Source organism: Syngnathoides biaculeatus, chromosome 12 (genome assembly GCF_019802595.1).
Source record: "Syngnathoides biaculeatus isolate LvHL_M chromosome 12, ASM1980259v1, whole genome shotgun sequence".
Lineage (NCBI taxonomy): Eukaryota > Metazoa > Chordata > Actinopteri > Syngnathiformes > Syngnathidae > Syngnathoides > Syngnathoides biaculeatus.
This window is the reverse complement of record NC_084651.1, coordinates 4619426-4643916: the sequence shown is the minus strand read 5'-3', so window position 1 is coordinate 4643916 and position 24491 is coordinate 4619426. Positions and strand designations below refer to the sequence as shown.

General features: G+C 46.2%; 1 protein-coding gene and 1 pseudogene across 3 annotated transcripts in view; one reads left to right on the top strand and one right to left on the bottom strand.

Annotated features, from left to right (window-relative positions):
• efemp1 (EGF containing fibulin extracellular matrix protein 1) overlaps window positions 1-22341 on the top strand; it is a 31637-nt gene extending 9296 nt beyond the window's left edge. Inside the window, exons 5-11 of one of the 3 annotated variants that reach the window (XM_061837826.1) lie at window positions 12662-12784; window positions 14002-14121; window positions 15611-15730; window positions 16744-16863; window positions 19578-19704; window positions 19781-19973; window positions 20446-22341. In XM_061837826.1, coding sequence (XP_061693810.1) covers window positions 12662-12784; window positions 14002-14121; window positions 15611-15730; window positions 16744-16863; window positions 19578-19704; window positions 19781-19973; window positions 20446-20607 — 965 coding nt within the window. In that variant the 3' untranslated portion in view covers window positions 20608-22341. The remainder of the gene's footprint in view (window positions 1-12661; window positions 12785-14001; window positions 14122-15610; window positions 15731-16743; window positions 16864-19577; window positions 19705-19780; window positions 19974-20445) is intronic. The other 2 variants (XM_061837827.1, XM_061837828.1) reach the window with 2 other exon arrangements.
• Window positions 22342-23429: 1088 nt separating this feature from the next.
• Window positions 23430-24109, bottom strand: LOC133510065 (tubulin polymerization-promoting protein family member 3-like; annotated as a pseudogene).
• Between the last annotated feature and the right edge of the window lie 382 nt (window positions 24110-24491).

Below are 24491 nucleotides of genomic sequence, written 5' to 3'. Positions count from 1 at the left end.
ACAGGTATGGGGTGGGGGCAGCGGGTAACAATGCAACTTGGCGAAGGCCCCCATTTTGATGCCGCTCGAAGCTTTCTTTCATTTTTTTTTTATGTTGCTTTGTCTGCAGATATCTTTTGACAAGTGACAAAAAAACAAAACAACAACAACAAAAAAAACCTCTCTGACCTTCAAGTTGAACCTCAGTCCGTTTGTTGCTGCACTGACACAAATTGGCACCTGCGTTTGCAACAACCGCACCAGCTATAAAACTTAAGTGCGAGTGTGACAGCTTAATGATAGTTGCATTTCCATGACCTCGCCCACCCACTAAACACGCACACGAGGGAAGATGGCCGGCCACAAGTCGCTGGCCGTGAGTCTTAATTATGCACGCAACGTTTTTTTATTTCCAGCAGCGGTTGAGATCCCTCGCCCCCCCCCCCCCCTCCCGCAAATGAATGTTGCCCATCAAACGTCGGTCTAATTCGTCATTACAAGTGATGACAAGCCGTTAGTGTTATTATTTCAGGACGCGTTCCGAGACCACCCCTAAAAGGGCTGCGCGGAGCGGCCAACGACAATCAAGCCCGACGCTTCATTGACGCTTTACTTCTGAGCGCGGGGCTTCATTTACTTTTTTATTTTTATTTTTGTACGCTTCGGGTACAAATGAAGTACAACAACAGAAACGGAGCAATTCGATGGGCGTGATGCCCTCGCGGGCGGGAAAGGAGAGCCACCTAAACATCCGTCCATCCGTTGTCTTTGCCGCTTATCCTCACGAGGGCCGCGGGGAGTGCCGGAGCATATCCCGGCTGTCAACGGGCAGGAGGAAGCGGGCTACACCCTGAACTCGTTGCGCAGCAAACACAGCAGCAGAGACAATGCTTCCTTGTCAACAGGTGGTGTGCCTCAAGGCTCACAGCTAGGGTCCCTCCTGTTTCCTTTAACCGGAACAATTTTCTTCAGAGGATTGTTATCGCATCCATTTTTCTGTGCTGCTTATCCTGACAAGGGAGTGCTGGAGCCTATCCCAGCCGTCAATGGGCAGGAGGCGGGGCACACCCGAAACTGGTTGCCAGCCAATCGCAGGGCACATCAAGCCACACTCACAATAACACCGACGGGCCATTCAGAGTGTCCAATTAATGTCGGATGTTTTTGGGATGTGGGAAGAAACCGGAATTCCTGGAGAAAAGCCACACAGGCACGGGGAGAACATGCAAACTCCACACAGGCGGGTCCGGGATTGAAGTGTGAGGCCAACGCTTTACCAGCTTATTCACCATGCCGCCAGTCATGCAAATCTAAAATCATAATTCTCGCAAGGTTAGTCTGCGTGACGAAGCGGCCAAATTCACTTCAGTTCCAGACCGCACTCAGGCCACCCCCCTTAAAGGCACACATCACACCACAAATATTGCAGCGGCACGATGGATCAGCCGGAAAGCATTGGCCTCACAGTTCTGAGGTCCCGGGTTCAATTACGGCCCTCCCTGTGTGGAGTTTCCGTGTTTTCCGCGTGCCTGCGTGGGTTTCCTCCGGGAACTCCGGTTTCCTTCCACATCCCCAAAACATGCAACATTAATTGGACACTCTAAATTGCCCCTAGATGAGATTGTGAGTACGGCTGTTTGTCTCTATGTGCCCTGCGATTGGCTGGAAACAAGTTAAGGGTGTACCCCGCCTCCTGCCCGTTGACAACTGGAATAGGCTCCAGCACTCCCGCGACCCTTGTGAGAATAAGCGGCTAAGAAAATGGACGGATTGATAGATGGAAAATGAGCTTGTACCTCAAAACAGAATACAGTGCTGTTTGTCTTTATTAAAAAAAAAAAATACCAGCGTATTAGTATCCCGAAATTAGACACTCATGCGCTGCGGCGCGGGGCAAGAAGGGACTTGCCCCCCTCGTGTTTACACGTCTGCTTCGGCTGAGGTCACGACGGCCACGTTAGCGCCCGCATGCCGGGCGGTCTTCGCCGACATCTCCACCTGTCGTGGTGGAAATCTTTCTCGAATATTAATCCCCGCTTTGCGACGGTGGGCGGGGTGGGAACCCGGACACTTCCTTTTTTTTTTAACATTTTTTGACAATTTTTTTCCGAACGCGCTAACGTTTTTGTAAACTGTGAGCGTGCAACGCACTCGGGAGGAATATCTCTGGAATGTCAGCACCGCTAGCCCCCCCCCCCCCCCCCCCTTTGCCCCCGTCTTTTGTGATGGTAAAAAATTACTCATCACCTTGACAGATAAGCATCACATCGATCTGCGGGAAGGAGGAATGCGGGCGGGAGAAGGAGAACAGGGAAAGTGAGGGAGGGAGAGAGAGAGAGAGAGGACAAAATGCAAGTATTAAACGCGTCAAAATACATATTTTATGGAGTGTTAGTTAGGTATGTGCTTGTATGAGGCGGGGCGCGTGAGTGTGAGCGGTGGCCGACAGCAGGTCCAGATGAACATTTGTACGTGTGTTACGAAAAGTGTATCGGCAACTGCGGCGTCCCCTCAATAAGTACTCTAAGTACAATAAGTACTCTAAGTACAGCCGCGCCTTGAGATCGAATGTAATTTGTTCCGTAAACATCCTCGTAACTTAAATGAAGTCATATTTGTGTATTCAGATGAATACGAATGCCATTAATACATTCCATGCACTGCCCAAAAGTTTTTACTTTGGAAAATAGTACTTTGTATTGCAGTACTTCTAAAAACGTAATCGAATGGAACGTATCTTAGTGACTTGTGGTGCGTGTGCACAACTCGGCCAACGGGGGCAGCACAATCCGACATTGCTGTTTTTTATTGGCCATCCGTCAAAAGTCTCCACCCACGCACTAAAAAAAAAAAAAAACCCCACCGAATTTCTGGCGTTTCAGCATCTGTTCGGGTTCGAATCTGCTTGCAACGCGGCAAAAGCGTATCTTAGCGATCATTGCGATGATTCCAAATTTTCCTCTGCACTTTTTGCAATAACCCGAAGGTGAAAATTTCCCTTGCCGAGCGCAAGGCAGCACCGGCGTGCTCGCTGTTTTTCGCCGCCGCCGCTGCTGCTGCTGCTGCTCGGGGAGCGGCACCTCTGCTGCGCGGCGTCCTAGGAGGTGAACGTGTCCACAAAGCGGTTGTTCTCCTGTTGTTGTTGGTGCCTGTCCAGAGAGCAGCTGCTTCCTCCACTGATCTGCTCACCGTGTGCTGATCTTTCCGTTGACCTCATGTCGGGAAAGGGCCGCGCGCTGCCTATAAATCTCCATGCAGCGCTTTGTTGTTTTCTTTTGTTTTGGTTTGTATTTTTTTTGGTAGCAATCTCAGCTCTATCTATCTATCTATCTATCTATCTATCTATCTATCTATCTATCTATCTATCTATCTATCTATCTATCTATCTATCTATCTATCTATCTATCTATCTATCTATCTATCTATCTATCTATCTATCTATCTATCTATCATCTATCTATCTATCTATTATCTATCTATCTATCTATCTATCTTCTATCTATCTATCTATCCCACCAGCTAGCTAGCTACCTATCCTTCGAGTTAGCTAGCGATCGATCTATCTATCTATCTATCTATCTATCTATCTATCTATCTATCTATCTATCTATTATCTATCTATCTATCTATCTATCTATCTATCTATCTATCTATCTATCTATCTATCTATCTATCTATCTATCTATCTATCTATCTATCTATCTATCTATCTATCTATCTATCTATCTATCTATCTATCCCACCAGCTAGCTAGCTACCTATCCTTCGAGTTATCTATCTATCTATCTATATATCTATCTATCTATCTATCTATCTATCTATCTATCTATCTATCTATCTATCTATCATCTATCTATCTATCTTATCTATCTATCTATCTATCTATCTATCTATCTATCCCACCAGCTAGCTAGCTACCTATCCTTCGAGTTAGCTAGCGATTGATCTATCTATCTATCTATCTATCTATCTATCTATATATCTATCTATCTATCTATCTATCTATCTATCTATCTATCTATCTATCTATCATCTATCTATCTATCTATCTATCTATCTATCTATCTATATCTATCTATCTATCTATCTATCTATCCCACCAGCTAGCTAGCTACCTATCCTTCTCGCTAGCTAGCTAGCTATCTACCTATCCATCTAGCTAGGTATCTAGCTAGCTGCCGGGACACCTCGGGATTATTTCTGACCGTTACGGCGGACTGAGTGCGGAGCACAGATCAAAAGGAGCCGCCCTTTGAGCGTGACTAAAACTCCCCTCCCCACAACATAACACGGGAAATATTTCGCACCCCAACGTGAATAAGAGTTATGTCTTCGATTCTTTTGATTTTCTTATCTGTCTTGTGCACTGGCTTGCTTTGAAAGGGAAACACTCCCATTTTTTTTCTAGCCCCTCCCATCCAAGATTCTTTTCATGTGCAAAATAAACAGATTAAATTTAGTGAAGCAGATATCTCAAAATGATCCCTTCCTGAGAACAGTTCATTTGTATTTAACTTTTAGGTTCAATATGATATTTAATCAATAACTTTTTTTTATTGAGCTTTAATTTAACCATTAGTTAAGTTCTGTCATTTCCGGCCCATAAATGTGACTTTTTTCACACGCTTTCAACCCAGCGGTTTATGCGTTGATGCGGCTAATTTGTGCCTTTTTTGTAACGGCAGTAAGGGGGCACTCGAGCGGAAAAACTAAGAGTGAGACCGGTGGAATATATGTGCCGAGGATGTGACTTTTACCGGTCTGGCCCTTTTAGCGCTCCGTCTTCCCGATCAACCAATACCGCTATTTCTTCATGACAAATGAGGACAAATCCGAGAAATCGCCGCCGGGCATAAATGGTGTCCCATGTCATCGAGCCTTTGTCGCGGCACGTAACACGTCACATCCGCGCACGTCGGTCATCTGACCCTGAAAATTCACAGTTGTCGATAAAAATCTTTTCAAAACACGATTAAATGAGAGAGGATTTAACATCACATTATTAAGATATAAGATATGACCGTTTTGATACATTTTTAATGCAAAAACCAGCAGATTTCCCCTTCGAGTTCAGTCGCTAACCGTGGGAACGGATCCCAGTCGTAGACCGAGGACTCCCTGCGCTTGGCTCGGCTTCGGCTTCAGAACCGCATCTTCGTATCCACGCGCAAATTCTTTGAGGCTGCCCCTCCAAAGCTCTCACGAGGACCTTTCGAATTAATCCCGAATCGAGCGAGGGGAGTTTTCAAAACGCTGACATCACACCGTAAATCAAACTTCAAATCTTCAGCAACCCCCCCCCCCCCAAAAAAAAAAAACAACCGAAAAAAAAAAAGCCAACCTCCACCCTTTTTTCTCTCTCTCTCTCTCTCTCTCTCTCTCTCTTTCTCCCCCCCCTTCCCTCCCTCCTCATTCTTTCCACTTCCACTTGTCCCCTGGAAAGCCTCGCTCGAGCGTGTTGCTAACAAGAGAGCAGTGTCGAGTAAATGCGGATGACCTCACACATCATCACTTTTCGTGGCTTGTTTCAGTCCAAAAAAAAAAAAAAATAATAAAAAAATGGTTTTATGTGTCAACTATATGGACTTACTCCATGCGGTAAGTTGTGGTTTGGGGAGGGGCTTTACGGGACCCGGGAGCCCTCCAAGTATGGGATAACGCAAAAAAAAAACAAAAAAAAAAACCCCCCACACACACACACACACACAAACGCACGAGTACTGGCAGCGTATCAAAGGCTCAACGACAAAGTAGCAGTTAGTGAGATGTTCCCGGGCCGCACATGTGCTTTTATTTAGCGCGTTCTTTCGCCTTACAGCGGCGCACACTCACGTAATAATAATTGACTTGAAGGCGTTATAGTGTGCCAGGTTTTCTTAGGGTTCGCGCTCGTCTTCGCCGTGACAGGCCAAATTGCGCTGGAGTTCATCTCCGTGTCGTCCCGGAGACAAACAGAGGACCAGAAAATGCTGACGCGGCGAAAATGCGGCGCGAGCGGGGGGGGGGGGGGTTTGCAGTCCAGATTTAGCGTTAGCCTTCAATGCAGTACCGCGTCGTACCGCGCAGGGCTGAGTAATTAGAGTGGGAACAGGAAGTAGAGGCCTAACGAATCTCTCATAATAAAGCGGTGACTTGAGATATGAGTTTACCGTCATTTCTGGTCTATAAGACGTGACGGTTTATGCGGTGATGCGGCTAATTTGTGCATTTTTTTTTCTAATAGTCGCAAGGGGGCACTAGAGCGGAAAAGGTAAGAGTGAGACTGTTGGAATGTATGTGCTGAGGAAGTGACTTTTACAGGTCTGGCCTTGTTAGCACTGCGCTAGCATGGTACTAATGGTGATTTTTACCGGTATGTTTTTTTTTTTTTTTTTTTAAACTGGCCCTGTTAGCATTAGCATGGCAGAATTAGCATTAGCGCAGCGGTGTTAGATGTTAGCGCAGCGGCGCTAGCATTAAACTCTCTGTGTAGTGTCTTTCTTTGTAAATATCTCGTGTTTCAATGTGGGCACTTGCGGCTTTTACACCGCTGCGGCGTACATGTGTACCAAATGGTATTTCCTTTACAAATGTACTGGGTGAGGCTTGTAACCATGTGCGCTCTGTAGGCCGGGAATTACAGTAGCATGTTCTGAGACAACACTCAAATCACCTATCCCCATTGAAATGAATGGGAACCCAATTAATCTGTTCCAGCTCCTCCTAAAACACCCAAAAAATAGTTTTTTAAAAATGCTCTTTTAATTTTTATAATAAGCCACCAACAACAGGTATTTGAGTCGGGACAATTTCCAAGGAAGTCCACTTCTATGCCTTTCTGTGACTCTTCCAGTCTTTGCGTCCTGATTGCTAACAATTTGTGACCATTTCAGACACAGCATATGCGTCAACTTCCTGTTTTGTGCTCCAATCTGTGCCAAAAATTTCAAATTGTCTTCAGTTTTGATAACGTTCAGATATTGCAACGATTTTTATTATTATAAATTGAACAATAGTTTAGAAAAGAGTTTTGAATTTCAAAACGTGCTATCCACTATGTTTTTTTTTTGTGTCATCTACTTCTGGTTTCACCGTCAAATGCGCCAACAAAAATGACTTTGACGGCACTGGTCTAAGCTCAGATAGCCGTGGTCGTACTTGCAAACGTTTGTATTGTGTTGTTATTTTCATGGGTAAAGCGTATATTGCGGCGGCACGGTGGGGCAGCTGGTAAAGCGTTGGCCTCACAGTTCCGAGGTCCCGGGTTCAATCCCGGACCCGCCTGTGTGGAGTTTGCATGTTCTCCCTGTACCTGCGTGGGTTTTTTTCCGGGCATTCCGGTTTCCTCCCACATCCCAAAAAACATGCAACGTTAATTGGACACTCTAAATTGCCCGTAGGTGTGATTGTGAGTGTGACTGTTGTCTCTCTGCATGTGCCCTGCGATTGGCTGGCAACCTGTTCTGGGTGTCCTGCCCGTTGAGAGCTGGGATAGGCTCCAGCACTCCCCGCGACCCTTGTGAGGATAAGCGGCTAAGAGAATGAATGAACTTATATTGCCATTCAGCCCCTTATTAGACATCAGAAAGTGATGCAAAAAGTCCCAAAACCGAGAAGCTTAGATAAGGTCAAAGTAAATTGACTTTGAAAGGTTACAGTCCCCCCCCCCCCTTAAAAAATATTTTCTGAGTCAGGTATGTTGGATTGTTCCAAAAAAGCATTTTGGCATATAAAGGCCTACACCCCCCCCCCCGCCATCTGCAGGAATTTGGCTAAAATTCATTTTGCCAGGCAGAGTCCTCCGTAAATGTCAGGCGTGCCCACGTCGTTGAGTGGGAGCCAGTTGGGATGAACATGTGGCCGTTATCCGATCGAGCGGTCACGCCATGTCATCATCCAAGCCGCTTATCCTCACAAGGGTCGCGGGAAAGCTGGCAAAAGGCGGACTACGCCCTGAACTGGTCGCCAGTCAGTCGCAGGGCAGATTTCGACAGCGTCGCTGAGCGGGAATCGATCCCACCATTCCCCACACTAAAGGCAGGCGTGCGTACCACTGCACCATCGCTCCTGAACAAGTGGTGAAAACAATTTTTTTTTTTTTTTTTAAATTCATTTTTAAGATTGTTTCTGCTTCAGTGGCTTCCTGTCAGCATTGTAACGTCAGGAGTTTTTAAGCGCCGCCGTTGGTCTGAGGCCGCTGACAGGAGGCACGCCGTTTCCAGTCCCGCTGAATCACCAAATACCTTCAGCCGGGAGGTGCGGTCCTGACTTGATCCCGACTTTGAAAAGTGCGGCTGTCGTTTTTTTGACGTTCATTTTAAATATCGCGTGGTCCTCCCCAGCCCTCCGTTACGCTCCGAAACTTGGACAGTTTGCGGGTGGGGGGGTACATTCCAGACCCATTCCCTATGGGAAAAAAAATCACTCCCCAAAAAAAAACCTCAGAAGCAAGCCTACTTCATATAAAAATGTTGTACCACTTTTGCAGAGTAATTACACCAGAAATATTCTGGTCCGGTCCACTTGAGATCAAATTGAGTTGAATTGGCCCCTGAACTACAATGAATTCGACACCCCTGCTTTATGGAAATACATAAGGAGAATGCAGCTCTCCAAAAAAGAGGTCAAGCGTGTTTGCTTCAAGTTGTTGGTCATTACGTTCACTCTTAAACTGGCACATAAAACAAAAATATAAATATATAATAATAGTAAATATTCCATAACAAGACACCAAGACTTTAGGAACAACCGCAGTAGAAAGAAAGCACTATTCATTAAAAAAAAGACATTTGACATATGTCGTTTAAAAACATTTTTTTTAAAAAAGGTACCAAAGTTAAAAGCAATACAAACACAACACTAAAACGTGTCACGAACCATCGGTGCGGGGGCGGACCCAAATGCAGGACTCCAAGACGAGGACATGATGTTCGACGTGGTTTTATTTCGGAAGCGGGTCGATACCAAAAAGCAGTGCGAAACAAGGCAGAGGAGGCACAAAAACGCTAAAGCTAGGCAGGATCCAAAAAGACATTCAGCAAAGTCCGATGACCGTGGGGCAAACTAACAATCTTAACAGGACGGGATTATAACCAAAGGACGCAGAATGGCTGTGACGAGGATAGCTCAACACTGCACTTATTCTCAGCGATGGAGAATCCCACTGGCGGTGAACGCAACACACTGACACAAGGCAACGAACTGGCAACGACAGTGACAAAACTCCAAACTTCGATACAGGGTCGAATTCGAATCAGGCCACGCCCCTCTTGGCCGGGGTCCAGCCTCGCTCGTGACAAAAACGGGCGTAGACCCTCATGAGAGTCTCACGTTGTGTTGCACGCCAAGACGTAAAAAAAAATGGGTTTTAAAAGGTGAGCGCGTGTTCCAAATTTAATGCAAGCAAGCAATGCAAAACGCCATAGATGGGCGAGTGCAAATTAACGTAGTACTTGTGGTGATTGTAAACCTTCATAGAGTTCTGACACTTTAACACCCACATAAAAGCAACACATATAGTACAAACAGAGCCTCTTTTTTTTAAATGCCATATTCCATGTTTGTATACTTCGTAAGGGATTGCAGTACTTTTCTTTACTGCGCTGCGATTGAAGTCCTTCCAAGCCACATGAATGAGTGTGGATTTTCCCGTCTTTTTTGTCTGTCTTGCGAGTGCCCGTATGAAACTCGCGCCCGACGCCTCTTGGCTTTTGTCTTTTAACGCCGCTTGAACGCTTTGCCTTGCCGCCGGGCCCAGGTGCACCCGTGCCACGTGCTACGGGTGCATTTTCCGTGCCCTCCGCTCGGCTTTCAAAAGGTTTTCCTTCCATTGGAAATAATGGAGACGGATTATGCTTTCATCTTTTAGTAACCTTTTTTTTAAAAAAAATGAAAAAAAAAACTTTACACACTGCTCGCCCCACAGCAATAAAAAAGACCTCATAGGCGTCACTGATGGTGCAGAGGTACGCACGCCTGCCTTTGGTGCGGGCACCGCGGGATCGATTCCCGCTCAGTGACGGTGTCGATATCTGCCCTCCGGCTGACTGGCGACCAGTTCAGGGCGTAGTCCCCCTTTTCGACCGAACCTTGCTGGGATAGGCGCCAGCTTTCCCGCAACCCTTGTGAGGATAAGCGGGTTGGATTATGACATGACAAAAGATCTGTTTCCATGTGTCTCGGCCACTTGGGGGCAGTATAAAACATACGTGGCGACGGAGGAGCCGTCACAACTCGACACCGCTAATATTTATTCAGTTGGCACTGATAGTGTAGCGGTGTAGTGTACGCACACCTCCCTTTGGTGGGGGCGGCGCGGGATCGATTCCCGCTCAGTGACGGTGTCGATACCTGCCCTCTGACTGACTGGCGACCAATTCAGGGCGTAGTCCGCCTTTTCGACCGAAGCTAGGTGTAATAGGCTCCAGTTTTCCCGCAACCCTTGTGAGGATAAGTGGCTTGGATAATGACGACATGACAAAAGATCTGTGTTTATGTGTCTTGGCCACCTGGGGGCAGTATAAAACATACGTAAGCTAACCCCTCAACACTAATATTGATCGATCTTTGTGGAGGATAAAGAATATGTGCCAATGATTTATGGTTTCATTTTTGACGCATTTCTCCACTTGTTTAATTTCGCAGCTGACGGACAAGCAGGAGACCCCGACGATGTTTTTTTTATACAAACTATTGACAATTATACATAAATATCTAATGACAAACACGCCCCTGAACAATTGTGTCAAGCTTTCGACAGAATTCTGGCGCATTTCTTTCTCGTCCCGTTGTTCATATCGCCGAGCACATTTCTTAATATTTTTCCACTCGCCGCAAACATCTCTTTTTTTTCTCTCTCTCTCTCTCTCTCTCTCTATTTTTGGTCGGGCGTGCACGCCAAATCACAAAAATAACGACTCCCTCTTTCCCAATCCTGCAAACGTGTGTGTGTGTGTGTGTGTGTGGTATTGAGGATAACTCACTTGACATAGTGTGAAACCCGTGCCCGATGGCTGTCTGCGTAGGGCGGACCACCCAGGAGAACTGCTGCTGAGATGAGAGAGGACGGGCGTGTTTGGGGGGGGGGGGCGTTAGTTAGATAGACACACGTTTCAAAAGAAGACGAGGGAGGGAGGGAGGGAGGGACGTAGCAGATGGCGGTCAATCATACGTGACACGCGTTTCGGGGAGAAAAACAGATTACAAGCCTCGTGTTGATGTCAGATAAGGAAAAGATTCGACGTTTACGCCGGCGCGTGTTTTATTGCAACTTTGTAATTCGTTGACGATATGCAAGAACAAGTCATCCATTTTGTCCGTTCGGTGTATGTACGCAACATTGGTACCTGGACGAGGTATATTTATGAATAGAGTGTGTTGCGTACGGCACGGTTCTGAGGACCCGGGTTCGAGTTTGTGTGTTCTCCCCGTGCCTGCGTGAGTTTTCTCCGGGTACTTCCCAAAAACATGCAATTGCCCATTGGTGTGATTGCAAGTGCGAATCTTTGTCTCTATTGGATGGCGACCAGTTCAGGGTGTGCCCCGCCTCCTCCCCGTCGACAGCTGGGAGAGCCTCAGGCACTCCCCGCGACCCCCGTGAGGATAAGCGGCGAAAAGAAAATATATGGATAGATGGACGGATGACTTGAAATACTTTTTTCACCCTTTTAAGCAATGAAAGTGGCACTATATTGAATGAAAAGAATGTAAATGCAAATTGTCCTATTTGTGGATTTTTTTTTTGTTCAGCTTTTGATTTTCATCCCTGCATTATTTTGTAAAAATTCTTTTACATTTTTTGGTTTTTTTTTTTTTTTATGGGGAGGGGGACCAATCTTCCCAAATTTTTCCAAGCATGTTATCCCCACTTATTTGAGACTTTTGAGGTTTTAATTGGTCTCATTTTTAATAATTTTGGGGGGGTTTAATTGGTCTCATTTTTAATATATTTTTTTTTTACGTGATAAAATGGGCAGCACGATGGGTCAGCTGGTAAAGCATTGGCCTCACAGTTCTGAGGACCCGGGTTCGGTCCACGACCCGCCTGTGTGGAGTTTGCATGTTCTCCCCATGCTTGTGCGGGTTTTCTCCGGCCGCTCGGGTTTCCTCCCACATCCCAAAAAACATGCAAAATTAATTGGACACTCAAAATTGCCCATAGGTGTGATTGCGAGTGCGGTTGTTTGTCTCCATGCACCCTGCGATTGGCTCATAACCAGTTCAGGGTGTACCCCGCCTCCTGCCCGTTGACATCTGGGATAGGCTCCAGCGCTCCCCGCGACCCTCGTGAGGATAAGCGGCTAAGGAAATGGATGGATGTAATTAAATGATCAGAAATTAGATGTGGATTTCCCTAACCCAACAGTTCACTGTATTTGTGTGTTGGCTTAGGGGCGTGGCCAAAACACTGCACATTTCGTAATTTTAACACAAAAGTCGACCGAGCGACGATTCGTAAATCGGAACACTTGCGTTTCCGGTTCGTAAAATCCGACGGATGTTTATTGAAAGGGAAAATCGCAGATCATACACGACGACGCCCGCTTTTCCCGTGTGAGTTTACGATGCGTGCAGTGTGCGACCGTGCCGCCGACGCCTCACACCCACCCACGCACACACACTTTGCGTCATATGGACACATTGCTAGTTCTTGTTTGCCATATTTTTCAGTATGCATGTGTGCGTGTGTGTGTGTGGAGCGCAGACGTAGACGAGTGCGCGACAAGCCGATACACTTGTGGGCCCGAGCAGACTTGCTTCAACACCAGAGGCTCGTACACCTGCCAGTGTCCTGCGGGCTATCAGAGGAACAGAGACCAATGTGTAGGTCAGTCTTTGGCGTTTACTCATGCTACTGCACTTCTCCGTGTACTCGTACTAGCCATCCATTTTCTTAGCCGCTTATCCTCACGAGGGTCGCGGGGAGAGCTGGAGCCTATCCCAGCTGTCACGGGGCAGGAGGCGGGGTACAGCCTGAACTGGTCGCCAGCCAGTCGCAGGGCACATACTGAGAGACAACAGTCATACTCACAATCACACCTACGGGCAATTTCGAGTGTCCAATTAATGTTGCATGTTTTTGGGATGTGGCAGGAAACCGGAGTGCCCACCCGGAGAAAATCCACGCAGGCACGGGGAGAATGACAGATGGAAATTCCACACAGGCGGGTCCAGGACCTCAGAACTGTGAGGCCAACGCTTTCCAGCTGATCCAGATCCGTGCTGCCTCTTTTACATATTTTATGCTTAATTGTATTTCATTTCTATAAAATCCCCTTCTCCCTCCCCCATTAGTTTGTTGTATCGCGATTACACTGTATTAAGCAACGCATAGTACGAGTAGGCGGAACGGTGGATCAGCTGGTAAAGTGTTGGCCTCAGAGTTCTGAGGTCCCGGGTTCAATCCCGGACCCACCTCTGTGGAGTTTGCATGTTCTCCCTGTGCCTGTGTGGTTTTTTTTCCGGGTGGGCACTCCGGTTTCCTCCCACATCCCAAAAACGCGCAACATTAATTGGACACTCTAAATTGCCCCTCGGTGTGATTGGTTGGTTGTCTCAATGTGCACTGTGATTGGCTGGCAACCAGGGTGTAGCCCGCCTCCTGCCCGTTTGACATCTGGGATAGGCTCCAGCACTCCCCGCGACCCCTGTGAGGATAAGCAGCCAAGAAAATGGATGGATGGATGGATGGATATTTTATGTTTACTCGGATTACCTTTGTCTGATATTTACAATTGGTTGATGATCTTAAACATGAGGGAGAGAAACTGCAAAAATAAAATAATCATATTTGAGAAGCGGGGCACTGAATATGATAAAAGTTACTTGATTTAAAAAAAAAAAAGAAAAAAATTTTTCAGAAGGGTTTAATGAATTACAGTTCCAAGGATTAATCCTGCGTTATTTATGATTTTTTTTTTTTTTTTTTGACCGACATGCCCTCACGAATGACAGAATGTAAGAGAGATGGACTCAAAAGATCCGTTGAAATAGTGCCTGTGTGTGTGTGTGTGTGTGTGTGTGTGTGTGTGTGCCTCTCTGCAGACAGGGACGAGTGCGCAATGTCCCACTACTGCATGCACACGTGCGTGAACACTCGGGGCTCGTACTACTGCGAGTGCAATGCCGGTCACCAGTTGGCCACCAACAACCACAGCTGCGTCGGTAAGTCACGCGGAGGGCGTTCAGGAGTCGTAAAAGCAGCCGACGGTACGCGGCCGAGCGGACCGCGCGAGTCGTTAATAGCGATCGCCGCGGCTTATGTCGTGAAGCTTGCGGGAAGGAGGAGACAAGACCACACATCGCGATTTGAATCGTCGTGGACCCAGTCGGGAAATATCATTCGGTAAATTATCAGGCACCAGTGGCTCTCAACTGGAATCCACTCACTTACTGGGAAAGGACGTTTTTCAGCAGGAAGGCGTGGGAGAGGGTCTCGCCCGGCTTGGCAGTGGAAGTCGAGCTTGAGTAGAAGGGTGGTGACAAAGGGAGGCCAGTAGATGGCGGCGCTGCGGCGCTTAGGTGTGAAAGTCAGCACAGCTTTTACGTTGAAGATAAAAATGAGGCTGCGAATCTCAGCCTGTCGCGTCGGTGATAAGGGAGAGAGTGAAGCCGACAAGTTGGAAGTCAGACGAGTTTAGATACGTCACGCGCCAACAGAGTACGATGTGTATGATAAATATGGGATGAAGAGAAATCGCAGTCGGGAGAAAAGATGACAAAGTGCAGGGAGTGAATGAGCAACGGCGTGTAAACAAACAAAAAAAAAAAGCCACTGATGTTTCATTGAATCAACGTTGCTCCGGGCCACGTTTCATATTTTTATAGCTGTCTTTTTTTTTTTTTTTTGTCCTAAAAGCAAAAATTATTCACAAAAAGAAAATTTGCATCCACTTTTTATGGCCAACTCAAGTTCTTCTCCTAATTCCACTTTTTTTTCTGCAGAAGAGTGAGATTCCACTTTTTCTTTTGCAAAAAGTGTGACACTTACATTTTCAAAGAACTCAATATTTATTAATATAAAGATCAGCCAAAATGCTCTAAACCGACTTGTAATATTTACAGCTTGTAAATATCACTTTGTTTGAAAACAGCTGATAGTGAATTTTATTTATTTTTGTATTAATTGTAACTCAAATAAAAAAAAATAGACAAACCTTTAAAATAGTACTACAGTACATGAACATGTGATCTTTTTATTATTATTATTTTGATACATTTAAAAAAATGTCTCCAAACTTCATTTTGTTGTTGTTAATATCAGGTGTTGTAGATATTTTTTTGCACAAAACTGAATTTTAGCCATTTTCTGGAGTAACAAAAATTGCTGAAACTGTGAAGCATTTAACTTTATTTTGCATTAGTAGTGGTCATATTTAGTAAAATAAGAGGTCATAAATTTGATAAAAGTGGTCTTTTCTCCTATGTCAAGGAAAAGTATTAAAATAGCAACGTGTATGTACGTTATGAACAATCTTAGTGAATACTTTAAGCATATTTAGCCGATGTATTCAGCGTATTTATTCAATATGCAGAAAGCAGATTGGAGAAAAAATCCTCCTGCTGGCAGACTGCAACCCGACGTAGTTCACGTTTCATATAATTATCTGCCCGTTGTATTAATGTCGCACGTTGCATTGTGTCACGTTGTTAGATGTCAACGAATGCGACACGCAGAATCCCTGTCAGCACCACTGCTACAACCTGATTGGCTCCTTCTTGTGCCAGTGCGACCAGGGCCACGAGCTGGCCCCGGACTTGGTTTCCTGCCAAGGTACTCTAATCGCCCAACATCGCATACCGTGTAATACTGTATCCACGACGTATCGGGATTTGCGGCGAAATCTCAAGATGAACCTAATATCGGGTACAACCTTTCCAGGTGAACTTCATTCGAACATTTGTAAACTTTTAAAATTAAAGTGAAAACGAGATATTTACAAAGAAAGACCGTACAAAGAAAAGAGTTTAATGCTAGCGACGCGCTAACGCTAGTAGTCCCGCTAGCGCAGCGCTAGTGCTAACACTAATGCTAGCCCCGCGCTAGTGCTAATGCTAACAGGGGTGGTTAAAATAAAACTTAACGGTAAATATCACTGGGAAATGCCAGTAAGACAGCAGCATCACGCTAGCACAATGCTAACGCTAGTGCCGCGCTCCTGCTAACGCTAGTGCTAACGCTAGCGCTAATGCTAATCTAGCCCCGCACTAGCGCTAACACTAACAGGGCCGGTTAAAATAAAACTTACCGGTAAATATCACTGAGCCACACCAGTAACACAGCAGCAACACGCTCGCACAGCGCTAACGCTAGCGCCAATGCTTGCTCCGCGCTAGCGCTAACATTAACAGGGCCGGTTAAAATAAAACTTACCGGTAAATATCACTGAGCCACACCAGTAACACAGCAGCAACACGCTAGCACAGCGCTAACGCTAGCGCAGCACTAACAGGGGCTGTAAAACTCACTTCCTCAGCACATATATTCCACCGGTCTCTTTCTTACCTCTTCCGCTCAAGTGCCACCTTGCACCGTTAGAAAAAAATAAATGCACAAATTAGCCGCATCACCGCATTAAAACGCAGGGTTGAAAGTGTGTGAAAAAAATCGCGGCTTGTAGGCCAGAAATTACGGTACATGTCTCACTGTTCAATGCTCCGGGACGTTTTGCGCAGTTCACCTGTAAAGGTTGTAGTGGATTTTCAGTCCAATCAAAAATTCGTATCCGTAAATATTTGCGAGACGTGTATAGCGAGTTCATTGACATATTCTTGTTTCCTGCGCAGACATCAACGAATGCAGCTTCTCCAGCTACATGTGTCAGTACCAGTGCATCAACAGTCCGGGGAGTTACTCGTGCGAGTGCCCTGAAGGATACCAGCTACAGGGCAACCGGTTGTGTCAAGGTACTTCTTAGTACTGTGATTGCCAACCTTTTTTACGCTACATCTATTTTCCGTACTGCTTATCCGCACAAGGGTCACGAGTGTGCTGGAGTCTATCCCAGCAGGTTATGGGCGTGGAGCAGGGTATACCCTCAACCGTTTGCTTTAGCAAAAAACGTGAACAAATGAGTTGTTTTATTTTAATGGTAAAAATCAGCTGATGTTTTTAATAAAACATCCTGGTTTCTAACTTGATTATTCGGTTTTAGAGAGTATTAAAGTGACAGATGACACTTTGTTTTTGTGGGTTTTCAGTTTTGAGGCTAGCCAGAGTTTTGCACTGTTCCACCCTAACCTAACCCTGTTTGATGCAGTAGCAGTGAATGTACAGACCCGTGTTCTCACGCCGTCAGTCATGTGTAGACCCAAGTATCATCAGTTGTGGTAGGATACTTGTACGGGTGGAACAGTACGGGTACCAGTATTGACCCTTGGGTAACACCACAGGTCATAGCCATTCGGTCTCAGACACAATAACTGATTTCAACAAAGTACATTTTGTCCTGGAGATCAAACTCAATCTCGGTCAGAGCAGTACAAGAGATTCGTACTTTGCGTTTCAACCTTTGTAACAAGATCACCTGGTCGACAAGCACACCATACAGGACCGGTAGAACCACGAGTGAGACTTTGCCTGCATGTGCGTTCAGGCGGATCTAATTTGTCGCAGTGAACAGAGCTGCCTCAGAACAGCGATTGGGCCTAAGAAACCCGAGTTGTGAGGTGTACTATGTCACCTAAAACAATATTTTGTACTCTAACTGTATATTGACGCACAACACAACTCATCATTGTGTTGAAGGAAGTTATTGGAACTACTTGTTTCTCTTCAACGATCCAGTCCCATCGTGGGATAACGGGAGGTTTAATCTTCCCAAGTAATTTGTTTTTGGTCACTCTCACTTCTTCTTCTTCTTCTTCTTCTTCTTTTCCTTTCGGCTTGTCCCGTTAGGGGTCGCCACGGCGCGTCATCTTTTTCAATCCAAGTCTGTCTCGCGCATCTTCCTCTCCAACACCAAACAGTCCTCATGTCCTCCCTCACAACATCCATCAAGCTTTTCTTTGGTCTTCCTCTCCCTCTCTTCCCCGGTAGCTCCATCCTTGCCATTCTCCTACCAATTTCCTCACTCTCTCGCCTCTGGACATGCCCAAACCATCGACGTCTGCTCTCTCGGACCTCGTCTCCAAAACATCCAACTTTGGCTGTCCCTCGAATGAGCTCATTTCTAATCTTATCCAACGAGAACCTCAACATCTTCATTTCTGCCACCTCCAGTTCCGCTTCCTGTTGTTTCTTCAGTGCCACCCTCTCTGATCCGTGCATCATGGGCGGCCTCACCGCTGTTTTATAGACTTTGCCCTTCATCCTAGCGGAGACTCTTCTGCCGCATAGAACACCAGACACCTTCCGGCAGCTGTTCCAACCCCGCTTGGACCTGTTTCTTCACTTCCTTACCACACTCACCATTGCTCTGGATTGTTGACCCCAAGTATTTGAAGTCATTTTGGTCACTTTCACTCCGGTACCAGCACCTTGGCCCAGTGGTCGGAGAGTTCTAGGCCTTCATTGTCTTAATTACCTCTGCCGAGGAGGGACTGTTATTAGACGGAGTTCATGTAAAGGCTGCTTAAATACAGTCGAACCACGAAAGATAAACACAAACTTCCAACTTTTCTTCCTTTTCAATGATGGTAATGTATAACATCATCATTAAAACGTTCATGTAAAACTTGTACCATTTGTACAGTCTTACCACAATCAGACAGAATTCACATCACATGATGAATCGGTTATTATGCCGATCTCGGCGTCAGAACTGAGCCTTCCCTCTCGGGCCGCACTCGAAGCCACCAACACATCAACAGAGCGGTTTCCCCTCGAAGCCGCCTCAGTGAATTCGCACACACACGCGCCGTGTTAGTTTTTGAAGTGGATTTATTTGATGTTATGCTTTGGCCCCCGCTGCCTCGGTCAGGTGCACGCCACTCTGGGGGCGCCCATGAATCCTGCCGCTTGTGCGAGGGGAAGCGCTGAATCCGCGTCACTGTGCCACAAATAGACCTGCGGTTTTGGGCTACCTGTGACCGGGCTATTTTTTTTCACGCCCCTGCCCCGGATGACCTTTTGCATAACTGGCGTCAGCCGAGCAGGATTCCCCTCACTGGACTCCTCGGCGGCGATCCTGGGACTTCAGTGGGAACTTAGCACAGAACTCACGTCGCATTATACAAACGTAGAAACGGGAACCCTGTGCCACGTACATCATCGAGAGCACCCCGGAGTCATAATTTATTGAACAATATGACGAAATCATGAAACATTAGGATACATTACACTCATCATTATTAAATGTATTAATGTGTGCACGTCCGTATAGACATCAGTCACTCACGTTTGAAAAATGTACGGGTGTGGTCAGTCATGCCCGCGGATGTAAAGCTGCGGGTATGTGTTCTGTTTGTAATTATGAGTGTAGCGCTTTAAGAGAGGAGGGGAGGCGGTGTCAGGTAAACTCGGAAGTAGAAGTAGTTTAGAATAGGAACAAAATGATACAAGGACCTTGATGCCTATCTTTCCAAATGGATCACGTTCGTAATCCAAATCCGGAGGCTTCCTTCCGTAGCTCTGTTTTAACGCCGCGACGTTTGTTTTGTTTGTTGTGTCGCACGAGCAGACGTGAACGAGTGCGAGACAGGCACGCACAACTGCCAAGACGATGAGATGTGCTGGAACTACTACGGCGGTTTCCGCTGCTACCCCAGAAACCCCTGCGAGGCGCCCTACACCCAATCCTCGGAAAAGTACGCACAACGCACACCCGCTCGTTCCGGGTCCGTCGTTGTTGCGCCGTCGGTTAAAAGCCGGGCATTTTTGCAGCCGGTGCATCTGCCGCTCTCAGGCCGAGTGCCAAGGCCTGCCGCCGTCCATCGTCTACAAGTACATGAGCATCCAGGCCGAGCGCCCCGTGCCCGCCGACATCTTCCAGATCCAGGCCACCAGCACCTACGTCAACACGCAGAACACCTTCCGGATCAAAGCCGGGAATGAGGCGGGGGACTTCTTCCTCCGGGTAAGTTCGAGAGTTATGCCGGGATTTTATTTGTTGGACGCGGTGTGGTGTGGTGGTGTGATTTGAAGAGCCCGTAGCCTAGTGACACCCTGAGAACGCCGGATCTCGTCGGATCTCGGAAGCTAAGCGGTTTTGGTCCTGGTTAGGACTCGGATGGGAGATCGCCTTCTCTCCCAAGCTAAATCCAGATGGGTTGTGTCGGGAAGGCCGTTGGGCGTAAAACTGTCCCATCTGAGATGCCCTAACGGGACAAGCCGAAATTCATTGCGATTGAGAAGATTGACTCAATTTAATGAGCGTCAATCAGTTAACGGTAAATTGACTGATGAACTCGATCACCGAATGGATCGAGCTCGAAAGTCAAGGTGCCACCACGTTCGCTAAGAGGAAAATACGGATCGGATTCGATTCATCGTCGGTCAAACTCCGAATGGTCATCCCGAGGTAATTGACCGACGCCTTGCCGCCGCAGCGTTCCAGCAACGTGAGCGCCATGCTGGTGCTCACCAAGCCTCTGTCGGGCCCCAGGGAGTACGTGGTGGACCTGGAGATGATCACGCACCACCTGACCATGAACTACCGCTCCAGCTCCGTGCTGAGGCTCACCATCATCGTCGGAGCGTACGCCTTCTAAGCATCCGCCGTTACCACGCAGCCAATGTCTGTCTTTCCGCGCGGCATACTGTACATTTCCCATACTTTACCTTATAATTCATAGAATAGGAGCGCTCGCAAACAGGAAGTGCCCACCGGACGGCGATGAAGAAGACATGGAGGGGGGGGGGGGCATATTATGCTCCATGTACAAACATCGTCTCGTGCCGAAATAGCGCAAATGAGAATTACCGATACAAAATGTAACAGCCACCCTCAGACGAAAATAAAAGATGCAGCATAATTTCAGGTGATTAAATATTAAATGGAGGGTTCCATGTTCAATTGAAATTGCACGATATGAGAACCTGGTTTGATCCTGCACAAACGTTCAATTTTCAGTCATTTATGAGTTGAACAGATGCAAACCACTCTTTGTAAAACGGATACAATGATGTGGATTGAATCTGGTTTGTTATTACAAATGTTGAACCTGCAAAAACATCAAATTTGATTTCCGTCACATAAAAATTTACAGACATAAACAACACAACAGAGGTGTACAATTTCAGTCAAATTTCATATTTGGACAAAAATACTGTATAAACATCTTACCATTTTCACGAGCGTTGCCCGGAATGGATCCAGATTGAATATGGTTTTACACAAATATAAACACACATAACTTTGTTAAATGGCTGACCTGGATGGGATCCATCTTGATACAGATTATGTGTAAATCCTGCATGAACGTGCACAATTTTGTTCAAATTAGACACGATTTGACAGAAATATGAACCCCTGACCGTGTTAAATGGGATCATTTGGATCAGATCCAGATTGAAACAGGTTGGACACGTTTCACGCTTGTATGAATGTGTACAGTTTCCTTCAAATTGGATTTATTGACAGTTACGCTGCCAGCGATCGGCCACGTTGAGTGGGATTGAAAGGGGTGCGACATTATGTTCCAACCCTGTAATAACATACAAATTGACAGACATATAAATATGGTTTGATTTTTTTTTAATTTTGAAATAATAACTACCTAGCCGTTAAAAAAAAATAAATCCATGTTGATCTATTAAAAAAATAGTTACAGTATACACAAAGCAAAGGGGAAATCACATGTATTTTACAACACTTTTAAATATAATTTTTTTCGTCTGTGCTCATGAGTAACCAGTTTCTCATTTTCCCGGAAAGCTTTCAGAGGCCGGACTTTCGCGCCAGGCCGTCGGGTCGCTTGCTTTCATACGCATTAAGTCATGTAGGTAACAAAATCAGGGGCGTGTGCGCGAGAGAGGGCGGGGGGAGGGGGGAGGCCGAGCCGTTAATACCTTTTTTTCGCCGATGACACTTCCAGCGCCAATAACAGGAAATGTGCGCGGCGGCTCGCCAACGGGGGCCGGCCCGCGGGTCGCCCGGCTCCACCCGCGTGCGGCACATATGGACGACGTGTGTGTGTGTAGCCTTGACTTTAAAAAAAATACAAATAAATAAAAATTATTTTAACTCGGTCGTCAGCCATCGTGCCTTAAAAGGACAAGACGCAAAAAAAAAATATATATATATATATGAAAAAAAATTACCCCATCACGCACAGCACTAATCAAATTGTTCATGCTTTTCCTATATTGTTTATATCTTTATATGTATTTTTCTTGGGTCTCATATTTAAAATATATTTTTTTGAAACACGTATCTTGTATCGAATGTTTGTACCCGGAAGAGCGACAAAAGTTATATTGTGGAATAAAATGATTTCCAAAGATTGCTGTCTTGAAATGAGTTTTATTAGTAGTGGTAGTCCATTCCATTTTCTTAGCCGCTTATCCTCACGAGGGTCACGGGGAGTGCTGGAGCCTATCCCGGCTGTTAACGGGCAGGAAGCGGGCTACACCCTGAACTTGCAATCGCAGTTGTTGTATTCCAATGATTACCAGTATATATATTCAAAAATATATACACTAATATTGGGTGGCACAGTGGATCAGCTGGTAAAGCGTTGGCATCACAGTTCTGAGGACCTGGGTTCGATCCCGGCACCGCCTGTGCGGAGTTTGCATGTTCTCCCCGTGCCTGCGTGGGTTTTCTCCGGGCACTCCGGTTTCCTCCCACATCCCAAAAACTTGCATGCATTGGACACTCTAAATTGTCCACAGGTGCGATTGTGAGTGCGGCTGTTTGTCTCGATGTGCCCTGCGATTGGCTGGCGACCAGTTCGGGGTGTACCCCGCCTCCTGCCCGTTGACAGATGGGACAGGCTCCAGCACTCCCTGCGACCCTCGTGAGGATAAGCAGCTAAGAATATGGACAGACGGATATGCTAATATCGCCGCAACTTGAGCTATCGTGACCATCGTGCGTCATACTGCCCCCAAGTGACCAAGGTATGCACACCAGAAGGAGCCGCACGATATACAATAGTCGAGTGATATTTTTCTTAAATCTTTAAAAAAAGTTATTAAAGATTTTGTTGTTTTTATGGGCTGTAACATTAAAAAAAAAAAAACTCTTTCATTGCCGGCTTTTCTCACCTAACATGAATATTTGACTTCTAAATCCGTCAATGGTAGCGAATGTGTGTGTTTTTTTTTAATGGCGCTTTTGTTCGGTAACGCGAAGAGATGGTTCGAGATTTCATGGAGCAAATTCTTCTTTTCGGTCAAGGCAAAGGATTTCATTTTGTGGCCAACCACAGCAATCTTCTGAACCCACAGAAAAAAAAAAAATCCTGACTCCGCCACTGTCAAAGCGCTGACGAATTTCCATTTTTGTTGTCTCTTGTAGGTATTATTTTGTACTTTATTTCAAAAGGAAAACGGTGTGTTGTGAAATGCGCTTACCTGCTGACACGCACACGTGAGTAACGACAGGAAGTATTTAATATTTCCCGTCCTTAAGTTACCAGGCACACGGTAACAGACGGGGGGTCAAAGTTGAAGGCCACCTCCACTTCCTGTTGGCGTGCGCACGTGTTGCGCTGATTTGTCGGCCTTTAGTTTTGCGTCACGCGTTCCCGAGGTACTGACGATGCCTTCTCGCTCTCGTCAAAGCGTTCCTTTCGTGACCCCGTGTACAACGACGTGTCCGTCAGGGGGTCTACGACGCCAGCCTTCACGAATTTCTGCACAAAACGAAAATTCCACCGCACACCAGGGTGACTTTTGCTACACTTCGGTTTATTTGTGGTTGCCAACCTCCAAGTTATTCATGCTAACAACAATGCTAATGCTAAACCCGATGCTGTAACCTTAATGCTAACCCTTAAGGAATCAAACCCCTAACATAACATCCCTTGTTCAAAATGAAAAAACTTTTTCTGACCGTGACTCCGACTTACCTCGGCTCCGCGGCTTGTGCCGTGACGGCCTCCTCGCGGCTTTTGCCTCTGAACCTCTTGGGCGCTAACTCCTGCAGAGCTTGTTGAAACTTGTCAAAGTTGATCACGCGAGACGACTCCTCCCTACAGATACAGACAAATGATGACTCGATGGAGGCCGAGAACACCCTTTAGGCCACCAGTTTTTCCCCGCCATTCCTTCATCAAATTTAAGATTTTGTTTTATTTCCAACCATTTGACCAAACTCCTAACCAGATCATTTCAGACTGTACATCAGACAAGGAGAAATGCAAAATGAGAACGCCGCTGCTGTAGGTCACAGCTCACTCTCAAATGCTCACGCGCAGACGAACAAGAGTCCAGATTCTGACCTACCGTAATTTCCAGCCTCCAATCCGCATCTTTTTTTCACACGCTTTCAATCCTGTGGTTTATGCGGCAATGTAGGAAAAAAATTGTGCATTTTTTTTCTAACGGCCGCAAAGGGGCACTCCCGCTGGATATTGCTCGAACACTTTTGAGGATGGATTCACTCTTCATGCTTTTCCAAAAGACCCGGTTCGTCGTGAAAAATGGA